The sequence below is a fragment of the Antechinus flavipes genome, chromosome 2 (assembly GCF_016432865.1).
Source record: "Antechinus flavipes isolate AdamAnt ecotype Samford, QLD, Australia chromosome 2, AdamAnt_v2, whole genome shotgun sequence".
Lineage (NCBI taxonomy): Eukaryota > Metazoa > Chordata > Mammalia > Dasyuromorphia > Dasyuridae > Antechinus > Antechinus flavipes.
The window spans coordinates 463,279,595-463,291,984 of NC_067399.1; the positions used below are offsets into that span (position 1 = coordinate 463,279,595).

The following is a 12,390-nucleotide window of genomic DNA, read 5'->3' on the forward strand; positions in this document are numbered from 1 at the left end:
GCCTTGCTATTTTAGCCTCTCTCTGTCAGCTCTGATGCCGCTTCTAATGTTTCCAGCCTGACTGTAGGGGAAAGGAAAGGAAAAAAAAAAGGCTACTGCTACTTTAAATATACTGCATTAAGGAGAAGGTTGGAAAGGGGCCTGCGTGCAGTGAGACCTAGTCATCTAGTTGGAAAGGCAGTCAGACTGAATCGAAAAGGAGAAAGCCAGTTTCTCTCAGAGGGAAGCAGAACTAATTCATAAATCAGGTGAAGCTGGGCCAGGCCACTGCTGGCTTTGTGCATGGAGAACCACATGTAGGACCTAAAGTGATGGACCCAGACTCTCTCTTGGATCAAGGCGTCTTCCATGGTAAGTAGTGCAATCTTACTTCTTTGGGGTTCAAAGGAGAAAGTGTGGAGGGGTTGGTAAGCCTAGCCAGAAAGTCGAGAGCCGGGAGTTAGACAGAACAGGCTGGCATGGGGGGGATGGAAGGAGAAAAATAGGTTGTTCCTTTTAGCAGAAAGAATTGGCAGAGAGTACTGATGCACTTCATAGGACCTCCCAAATTGTTTCCCTGGGAGTGAATGAAGGAAGCTTCATGGGCAATTCCAGGGGACCACACTGTACCCAGCTTTGTGTCCTGGATCCTGGCAGAGCCCAGTAGATTGGAAGTAAGGAGACCTGGCTTCTTGTTTGGGCTCCCCCACTGACTTATTATATAACTTCAACCAGGCCACTAAACCCTTCAGGGAATTTTCTCCTTGGGGTACAGTGGGGGGAGGACTATGCCAAGGAATCAATAAACTCACTTTCACTCACATTTTATGTCCTAACACTTTTATGTTCTGAGGTTCTTTCCAGCTCTGGCATTCTACATTCTTAAGTTTTTTCTAGCTCTAATATTTTATTTTCTAAGGTCCCTTCCAAATCTAAAGTATCTTCCTATTTGACATTCTCTCTATGTCTTTTATGAGTCCACAAGCCAGGCAACTTATACACTGTGGATTATGCAGGTTCAGGCGTGGGGGTGGGAGACAGTGAGAAGGAAAAAGAAAAAAGGAAAGAAGAGAGAGGATTTGTGTTGGAAAGGTTGCTTCTGGCTTTGTTTTGGCAAAGAAGAAAAGAAAGCAACTTTCTGAACTCTCCCAGCCTTCTCTTCTGGCTACCCCCCACCAAGAGAAAAGTGTGTTTTGAGCACTCCCCTTTCTCCCTTACACAGAGCTCATTGCTGGAACGAAATCCTGTGAGTAATTTAATTAGTGATATAACTGTAGATAAATTTAGATGGAGACGGGATGAATATGCCCTGTAATTAAAGTCCACAGTTGAGAACTGAAAGCATTCCCGGGGTTTACAGAACCACAAAATGTTGTGCGTGATTGTAGGCTAAGTTGCCTTGGCTTAATGTAGTAACCAGAGCCCCAGTTCCCAAGGCTTGTGGAAAAGTTGTTCACGACCCTCGAGCCATAGGCAGGTTTTTAACCACTTCAGAGTACAGAATCCTATGATCACAAATTTAAAGCTAGAAGAAATCTCAGGGATTATTTAAAATCCAAACTCCTTATTATACAGATAAGGAAACTGAGGCTCAGAGAGGGTAAAGCTGTGAATAAGAATAAAGGAATAAGAATTCCTTTAAAAATATAGTTTTGAATGGATTGATAGCCCAAATTTGGGGACTGAGTACTGTGTTTACAATCAGGTAACTGGGTCTTGAATACCAACTGTGCTGTATACTGTCTAAGTGGCTTAGTAAAATTCATTTCCTATTTGTAGGAAATTTCTATTTTCTCCCCTGTAAAATGTACTAACTGGTCTTCCAACTCTCATATTCTACATTTTAACATGCTATGTTCTGAAGTCCTTTCTAATTCTGATATTCTAACCTATGGTTAAGGAAATGGTCAAAATATGTCCTAGAGCTTTAAGCCAAGAATAGTCAGTTCCTGTGAGCACAGGTGGCCTCATGGCATCAATTTGGTCTGAAGCCATGGTCAGAAACCACCAGAGATTGGCTTCAGAGAAGGCTGAACCTGGAATTTTGAAAAGGAAAGAAGTCCCCACATCCACGTGCCAGGGTTACCACTTCATATTCCACACTGTCAGCCCAGAGTAAGGCATGGTTAGGGTTGGACACTGCCCTTTATTTAAACTTTCCCTACTGCCTGCTGGCTCCTCCAGGCCTGTCTGGGCACAAAGTCAAGACTGTGTTTCCTTCCTCATAGAAGCTGTAGTATTCCAAGGGAGAGAGTCAGAATGAGAACTGGACTCTGCTACCACTGCTACCACCAAGGTTTCTGGGGCATACAAAAAAAGTAGCTGAGGCCATAGGAAAATATGACTTAAGAATCTCTTGTTTTTCCAAGAGATCGTTGAAGGGAAAACCTTCCCATCATCACTGACTAGATCAGCTAGTGACTCAGGGGGAGTGACTTATTCACCTTTTCTCTTCAGATAGACATACTACATCTACTAGAAAAGTCATTATAGGGCTTGAAGCAAAAGGCGAGTGACAAGGGACAAGAGGTATTGTAGGAGGGTTTTTTAAATTGGTTATAAGTTGAAGTAGTTGGATTGTGAGGCTCCTTCTAGCTCTGAGATCCTAAAACTCTGATCATGGATCTCTAAGTCAGAGTTCTCCAACAGAGATATGAAAAATAGATCTTTAGCAAGAATTGGGAATAGGCTCCAAGGATCATAGGGAATATAGCTGAAAGGGATCTTAGAGATGATCTGAAAAATAAAAGCAATGGACTACTCGATCTCTAAGATCTCCTCTGGCTCCCCACCTTGTGATCTTTTATAAGTCTCAGTAAAATGTTAACAAGAATCAAATGAGATAATATATATGAAAATGGTTGATTTGTGACTTCTTTTGCCTAAACTTTCTGTGCTCCCCTGATTCTGATGCTTTCAAATAGTCTACTATAATTTCTTTTTTCACCTGGTTCTAGCCAGTCTCTACTACTAGCCAGTCTCTCTGCATCTGGTTCACTGGGCTTATGTTTATTAATTTCCTAATAAACTTCCTAGAAGTTCATGATCTCCTTGCTGCTTAATCTCCCAACTCAGATCCCAATTCCTGCCTCTATCTCTCTACTTAAGCAGACAGGGAACATGAATAAAGAGATGGACATGGAGTCAGAAAAACCTAACTTCTAGCCCTAGACATCTACTAGTTGCATGACTGTGGACAAATCACTTCATCTTGTTCTGCTTCAGTTTCTGCACATGTAAAATGAGGATAATAATAGCATCTACTTTTCAGGATCATTGTGAGGACAAAATAAGATACTTATAAAATGTTTTACAAATTTTAAAGTGCAATGTAAATGTTAGATATTATAAAATGTTAATTATTTCTTAGGCTTATCTCCTAGACTCTGGTCTCTATTTTCCCATTTGGAATAACAATATTATAATAATTTGGTCTAGGGTCATGAGTGCTAGATTTGGAATCAAGAATGCTCTTCTAGTAATGGCATTGCAATGGCATTCTTCCAGTCACCCAGGTTTGTGACTTCAGACTCATCTTCAAATTTTGACTTACACATATCCAATTAATTAATATATGTTTTTAGTTCTACCTAAAAAAACATCTCTGTATCCATCCCCTTCTCTCTACTTATACCACAATCACTCTAATCCAGGCCACGTCACCTCTGACTTGGACTATAGCAATAGCCTCCTAATTAGTCTCCCGGTACCGTGCCTCTCCAATCCATCTTCACACAGCTGCCAGATTGATATTCCTAAAGCACAGATCTGACTGTAATACTCTCTTGATCAAGAGGTTTTCAGTGCCTCTAGGATAAAATACAGACTCCCCTGTTTGGCATTTAAAGTCCTTCACAGTCTGACTCCAGACTGTCTTTCTAGACTGATTATGCATTACTTTGCTTCATGCATTCTAGCCAAACTGACCTATTTGCTGTTTCTTGAACAAGACTTTCCATCTCTTACTTCTTTGCCTTTATACAAGCCCTCCATGCATGACATGTCTTCCTTCTTCACTTCTATCTCTTGGAACCCTCAGGTCCTTTCAAGGCTCATTTCAAATGCCACTTCTACTTCTTACAGGTGTCCTTTCCTAAGACCCCTGAGTTGTTAGTGCTCTATCCCCAAGTTACTTTGCAACCGTTTTATTATATATTTTTGTATTTACTTATCTGTATGTATGTGTGTGTATGTACCTATATATCTATATATTACTCCCTTCCCCAGTGGAATGTAGGATCCTTGAGGACAGGGATTATATCATTTGGTTTTTTATCTTTGTGTGTTTAGTGCTTAGCACAGTGCCTGTCACATAGTAGCTGCTTACTAAGTGCTTGCTGAATTTAGTTGAGATGCAGGCATGAAAAATAACTCTGATACTTACTGTGTAACCATGGGGAGATGCTTTAATCTTACTGAATCCTAGTTTTTTATCTGCAAAATGGGAATAAAACACTTCCACTACCTGTTCTCACAAAACTATTGTGCAAAAAGTAATCAGAAAACCATAAAGAAATATGAATTATTATTTGTCATTAACTCTTAGCCATCATTTCTCTTCTAGACCTTAACAACCATTTCATTTAGTAGAATTTTAATCTGAGAGTTGGAAAGGACCCATTACCTGAAGCCCATACGTAGCATTTCTGACAAGTAAGCATCTAGCTTTCACTTGAACAACTGCAGGGATGAGGAAGACACTACCTTTCTAGAACATTGAATTTTACTCTGAAGCTATTTGTTTTATTGGAAAGTCTGCTCTTACAATTGTTTAAATCTTTTCTCTACTCTTTGGACTAAGTAGAACTACCTAAAAATGAAATTACATCCTTCAGCAGGATGGTACTTCCTATATCCAGAGACAGTAAAGCAAAGTCCTCCCTAAATCATCTCTACTCCAGGTTGAACATTTCCCATCAACATTTTCCTTTCACAACAGATTCAAGTCCCTTCCCCATTCTGATTTATACCTTCTTAATAGTGGAAATTATATATTATTTTCCATTTCTAGATAGGGACACTGAGCTGTGGAAAAGAAAAGTCCCATTGGAAGATCACATGGCAATCTGGTAATAGCCTTGAGAGTAGGACATAGTCCTTTTTACTCTCATTCTCTTCTACTTGCTATTCTTGGGATGCTCTGCCTTTTTTTTTTTTTTTTTTAGTTCTTTCTATGGGTTTAGGGGAAAGGGAAGGGAGGAGGAGAAGTAGATCCTCATACCACACTAAGTTCATTTTCTCTTCTATTTTGGGTAGCTCAATAATCCCGATTATGGTGTATAGGGCCATGGAGACCCTGAGAGAAGCCAATAAAAGGCAGAGGGACATGAAAGTGGAAACTTAGGACCGGAGAAGCCAACAATGAATCTAAAGATGGAATCAACCATGTATCAAGAGAATAGGTCTTAGAATTGGAGGAATTTTGGTGGTTATCTAGATCAATAGTGTATTAGATATAATATAGAACCTATTTGGAATATTCAACAGCTCTCTTTTGAATATCCCCTTCAACAGAACTCACAACCTTAGTAGATGTATCACTGGATAGTGTGTGACCTTGTTAGATTCAGAGTTAGAGAATTCCAGAAGTAGAGAGAATTCATTTAAGTCCGACCTTTAACTGAACAGAATCCCTTCTCATCAAGGGGTTATGCAATATTGGGAAAGTTCTTAAGGTTTCTATCAGGTAGTTCTAATTATTAGGAAATTTTCTCTTTAAACAAATAAAAAATTGCTTCTCTATAACCTATTGCTAGTACTATTTAAAGATCTAGAAAAGACCTTAGACATATTGAAGTTCACCTTAGATGAACTTAGAGATAAGGAACCTGAGGCCCAGAAAGATCTAATTTTTTTTCCCAAGTCATAGAAAATCTATGATCCCGACCCCAGACATATGCCTCCTTTGTATCCACTTAAAACATTTCAAATCTGCATGGTCTCCTCCTGCCAAAAGTGTTTATTCATCCATTCTCTTATTTGATCCTTAAAGTTCCCTTGGGAAGTAGATTGAGTTAGAATTATTATCTCAATTTTTACAAATGAGTGAATTGAAACCCAGAATCATCTAGGAGATACAATGTATAGAGTTCTCTAGACTCGGAGTCAGGAAGATCTGAATTCAAATCCAGCTTCAGACATTCACTAAATATGTGACTGTGGCAAGTGACTTAATCTCAGTTTGTCTCAATTTCTTCAACTGTAAAGTGGGGGACAATGACAGTACCAACATTGCAAGATTGTTGTGATGACTAAATGAAATAACATTTGTAAAGCACTTAGCATAGTGCTTTACTAGAAACATAGTAGGTGCTTTGCAAATGTGTATTATCTTCCCCAGAGAGGGGAAATGTCTTAACCAGTGTTACACAGCTTCAGGGAACTAAGATTTCCTTCTGGCTAAAAATTTCAGTGCTTTCCTTCTACCATATCTTATTTTGTTTCTCTTCCTAAATTTGCACAAGATTCAAGAAAGAGAAGCCTGCAAGCGACTAAAGGGTAGAATACATGGATATAATAAATGGGACTAGAATGCTTCCATGAGATGACAAAGGAACCAAAAATATTACTTCTTTCAGTCAGGAGACTCCAGACATCTTAAAGGAGGTAATCAACATCTTCTTTGTTGCCCAAACTTCAGATGAGAACAAAGGAAGGTTTTTTTTAAATAGATATGTATGGTGTCTGTTAATTACAGTATCTTTTACCGTCTGTGCCTACAGGGCACACCCAGAGCCTACAGGCACAAAATATTACAATTCATAATATCATAGCTGGAAGAGACCTTTAACACCTTAAAACTCCTCAGAGCTGGCATTGAACATAGGACATGGGACATTGCTAGAATGGGAATTTGATTCAATAAACATTTATTGAGTGTCTAATACGTCAATTGCCATTGGTAAATCAAGGTTCATTTAATATTTATTTTTCTTCCAATTACATGTAAAAACAATTTTAACATTCTTTTTTCCCTTCAAATTGTGAGTTTCAAATTCTCTCCTTCCTTCCCTTCTCTCCCATTGAGAAAGTAAGCGATTTGACATACATTATATATGTATAGTCATGCAAAACACATTTTCCATATAAATAATTCTATGAAATAAAATATAGAAAAAACCCAAAGAAAATAAAGAATGTAAAGAAAAAGTATATTTGATCTGCATTCAGGATTTACCAGTTCTTTCTCTGGAGCTGGAGAATGCCTTTTGTCATAAGTCCTATAGAATTGTCTTGATTCATTGTATTGCTGAAAATAGCTAACTTATTCATAGTATATCATCAAACAATATTTCTGTTACTATGTGTAATGTTCTCCTGGTTCTTGTCATTTCACTTTGCTTCAGTTCAGGTAAGTCTTTTAATGTTTTTGTAAAAATATCCTGCTCATCTTTTCTTAAAGCACAATAGTATTTCATCACAACCATATACAATAACTTGTTCAGTCATTCCCCAAATGATGAGCATCCCCCTATTTTCTAAATCTTTGCCCCCACTAAGAGAGCTGCTATAAACACTTTTATAATTTTCTTTTTTCCTTTTTTATCTCTTTGGAATATAGACCTAATAGCGGTATTTTTTTGGTCAAATGTATCATTTTGGGCATAGTTCCAAGTTGCTCTCCAGAATAGAATGAGTATATAACTTCACCCAATTGTATATTAGTGTTTTAATTTTCCACATTGCCTCCACCATGTCATTTTCCCTTCCTGACATATTAACCAATCTGATAGGTGTGAGATAGTAGCTCAGAGTTGTTTTAATTTGCATTTCTCTCATCAATAACGATTTAGAGCATTTTTTCATATGACTATAGATAGCTTTGATTACTTTTTCTGAAAACTGCTGGTTCATATCCTTTGACCATTTATCATTTGAGTAATGACTCTTATTTCTATAAATTTGACTATGCTCATTAGCAGAGATCAGATCATTAACAGAGGCAGATCAGGTTCAGAAAAGAGCTAAGAGTGAAGATTGGAACAGAGGATGTGACGGAATCTGGTGTAAAATAAGTCCAGGAAGAAACCTTGGAACTAGATCAGGAATGGTCTTAATGGACAGACAAAAAAGATTTGCTTTTTGTTCTATCAGAAAAAATTGGCTTTTCTGATGGCTAATATTTGTTGTTTGTTTTTGTTTTTGTTTTTGTTTTGATTGAGAGGATGATATAATCAGTTTGTATTAGGAAAATTACTTTGATGGTTCTGAAAAGTAGAATTTAAAGTAAAGAGTGACTGAAAGCTGAGAAACTACTTAGAAGGTTTTTACAATAGCACCAGGTGATGAGGGCCTTAACTAGGGTAAGCAGGGTGGCAGTCACATGAGTGGAAAGTAGAGATTCAAGAAGTATTTTGGAGATACAATCAATAGCATTTGGCAACTCATTTAGACATTAGGGGTGAGGGAAAGACAAAAGGCTAAGATTACTTAAAGTTTAAACTTGACTGAAGCGAAGCAATGTTGTGGGTTAGTAGAAAGAATACTGGGTTTGGAATCCAAAGACTTATGTTTGCAGGATCATAATATTGTACATAAGAGTTGGAAGGTACTTGAGAAATCATAGACTACAAGCCCCTCATTTTACAGATAAGGAAACCGAGACATGAAGAGGTTAAGTGACTTGCCCAGTGATCCACAGCAAGCAATTATCTGAGGTTGGATTTGAAACCAGCTCTTCCTGACTCCAAGTACATTGCCTATCCACTTTCCCACACTGTTTTTCAAATAGTGTTTAAATACTGACTCTAACACTTAAACACTCTGTGATCTTGGGCAAATCACTTAATCCTTCTGTTCCTCATTTTCCTCAGCTATAAAATAAGAAGATTGAATTAGATAGTTTTTGAGGTCCCTTCTAGTACTGTATCTATGATCCCAAGAAAGGATGGGGATATCATCGACTGAAATGAGAAAGTTGAGAGAAAGAACTGATTTAGAGATAAAGATGATGAGTTGAGATTTGGGCATGATGGGCATGTTGGGCATGAGGTCCTAGTAAGTTATTCAGGTGGAGATGTCTCCCAGGCAGTTTGGCAATTTGAAACTGGAGCTAGAGGGAGAAATTAGACTTTATATGTTTGGGAGTCATTTGTATAGAAATGATACTTGAATCCATAGGAACAGCATTAGTAATCATGGGAAAGAATACTGCAGAGAAAGAAGAGAGCCTTTAGATACAATCACACTTTGAGATATTTAATTATTGGAGGAGAATATGGAGGTGTAATAAAAGTAAGAGAAGAAGAGTAGGGAGGCAGGACTCAGGGTCATGCAAAGAGAGGAAGACTAGTTGGATCTGAGAGCTTAAGCAGAGTGGAAAAAAATTAGTAGTAGCTGTTGTGTGGGAGACTGTTTTAGAAAGTCAATCAGAGACATATAAAAGGACTTGGTGGATTCTGGTCTGGATGTAGTTGAGATTAGATAACAAATTTGTTGTGGACTCAGTTGGATGGTTTTATGATTTTTTCCAGCAGCATTCAGCAGCTCAAGAGTAGATGCTGAAAAGGATTAAAGATCAGCAGAGCATGAAGAAAAGAAGTACAAGGAGACAAGGGATTCAAGGCTGAAAAACAGATCAAAGTTAAACTTTTAAACTATAGAGTAGGGTCAAGACCATGAAAAGAGAAGTGAGGCCAGAAGAACAGTGATGAACTGAGAGAATGGGTAGAGATTAAGAAATCAGAGTGCTTCCTCAATTGATAAATTATTAAAAGATAATACACATAATAATAATAAACAAATATTTTTTGAGGAAGAGATCCAAGCTAATCATAGCCACATGAAAAAGTGCTCTAAAATTGCTAACAATTAGAGAAATGCTAATTAAAACAGTTCTGAGCTACCTCTTCATATCCATTAAATTGGCTAAGATGACAAAAAAAAAAAAAGAAAGAAAATCACAAATGCTAGAGGGGATGTGGAATGGTTGGGGGGAAATAGTACATGAATGAATGCACTATTGGTGGAGTTTGAATTAGTTCAATCATTCTGGAAAGCAATTTAGAATTATGCCCTCAAATTTATTAAGCTATGCATACCCTTTGACCCAAAAATAATGCTATTAGGATCTGTATACCAAAGATATCAAGGAAGAATAAAAGAATTCATATGTACAAAAACATTTATAGTAACTTATTTTGTGGCAGCAAAGAATTGAAAAATTTGAGGATGTCTATCAATTGGAGGATGCTGAGCAAGTTATATGAATCTAATGGAATATTATTGTGATATAAAAAAAATGAAAAAGGAAATGGTTTTGAAAAAATCTGGAGAGCCTTATATGAAGCAATGCAAAGTGAAGTGAGTAGAATTAGGAGAATTATTTATGTAATAATAGCAGTATTGTAAAAATAATCAACTTTAAAAGATTTAGTAACTTTGATCAGTACAATGACTAACCACAATTACAAAAGACTAATGACAAAACATGCTATCCTCCTCCAGAAAGAGAACTGATAGAGACAGAGTACAGATTGAAACAGATCTTCTTCTTTTTCCTTGTTTTTTTTTTAAGGCTAAAATTTGTTTTGAATGACTGTGCATATTTTTACTGAGTTTCATTTTTCTTGCGTTCTCAATGGGTGAGCAAGGTAGAGGGAAGAGGGAGAGAATTTGGTACAAGAATAAAATAAAAATTTAAAAATATGAGGAATATAATGAAATTCTGAAAGATACATACAAGGAATGCAGAGAAAATTAAGCAGAGCTGGTAAAATATATTCATTGATTCTGACAGCAACAAAGCTTGATAAATATGTAGACCACTACCAACAAAACGACAAATAAATATGATCTATATTTTATTGCTTTTTATTTATTAAATTTGGTTTAGGCTGTTTAGCCAAATGTAACCTGCAGATGGAGAGTTTGACATCTGAAGAGCTGACTACTTGGGAAGCCTAGGTTCAAGTCCCAGTTCTGATATGTAATGGTTTTGTCACCTTGAAGGCAAGTCATTTACCTTGAAAAGCCATAAAAAATTCTCCAAGTTACAAAGAAGATGCCCATATGCATTGAAAGAGAAAGTTTTTTACTCTATACTAATAAAATCACAGTTTAAAAAAAAGGGAATAATAATCCTTGTACTTCTTTCTTAACAATCTTGTTGAGAAAAGAATATGTGAATTGTTACTATTATTAAGAGCCTAAATAAGGACTCATAAAATCATAAGTAGGAGAGTTCCTTGTAGGCTTAAGATGTTAGGAATGACTTTCTGGAGGCAGGGTGCATTGAATTGGAACTTGAAGGATGGGTAGGGTCTGAATAGCAAAAGCATGGTGTATTGAACATCTCTACCAAAAACAGCAACATAATTGATTAATCATTAGCCTCAGATGACTGGGAGGGCCCTCAAGGAGCAGGTTCTCCAACGTGCTTGGTCTGGGGAATTATCTTTTTTTCTTTGTTTTTCTTTTTTCTTTTTTTTCTTCTTCAGGCAACTGGGGTAAGTGACTTACCCAGAGTCACACAGTTAATTAGTGTCTGAGGCTGAATATGAACTCAGATCCTCCTAACTTCAGGGTTGATGCTTTATCCATTGTGCTAACTTGGTGCCCCCACAGACTTGTTTTTACAGATAAGGAAAGTGAAGTACCTCAAAGGGACTTGCCTCTACCAATTTGTAAGAATGTGACAAATAATAGTATTCTTATTTCTTCCTGGGTGAAGAGAATTATTGTATCTCAGGCAATGGGGTAGAGAAGAAAAAATACTGAATTTGGAGTCAGATCAGGCCCTTAAAACATAAAATGTTAGAATGTTGAATGTAGAGTTTCAAAGCTAGGAGGGGATTCAGATAACAATGTTAGAATACAGAATCCCATAATTTCAAAGTACTTTGAAACATAAAATATACACAATATTAAAATAGTTGGAAAGATCCTTCAAGATCAAAATCCCCCCCCAAAGATCATATAGCTCAAATCCCCTATTTTATAAATGGGGAAAATGAGGCTTAGAGAAATGGAGTAGTGACTTATCCAAGCTAGTAAAAGAACTGGCTCAAAATGACAGACCAGTGATTTTTCCCACTATATAATGCTGCCATCTATACTGCCACATAGCTAGGTGGCCCAGTGCATAAAACACTGAAGGTTTTGAGTCAGGAAGACCTGAGTTTAAATCCAGTCTCAGACACTAATTGTTAACCTCGACAGATCACTTAACACTTATTTGACACTGGAGAAGAAAATAGCATATCACTTCAGAAAACCCCATGGACAGTATCATGTGCAAAGTTCTATGGGGTCTTTAAGAATTGGACATGACTGTACAACAATAGCAAAAACCTTACATGGGGAACAGAAAATAACTAGCCTACCATGACTCACTCATTCTAGGACAAATAAAGGTAGGATAAATGAAAGACATGACCAGAGACATTTTCTTTTTTCAGCAGTCCTCAGTAA

At 37.1% G+C, this 12,390-nt stretch overlaps 1 protein-coding gene across 1 annotated transcript in view; it reads left to right on the top strand.

The window, feature by feature from the left end:
• The first annotated feature begins 240 nt into the window (after positions 1 to 240).
• The window catches only part of DAB2IP (DAB2 interacting protein), a 323,519-nt gene continuing 311,369 nt past the window's right edge, over positions 241 to 12,390 (top strand). The window contains exon 1 of the mRNA XM_051979562.1: positions 241 to 351. Within this exon, the coding sequence (XP_051835522.1) occupies positions 312 to 351 (40 nt within the window). The 5' untranslated portion in view covers positions 241 to 311. The remainder of the gene's footprint in view (positions 352 to 12,390) is intronic.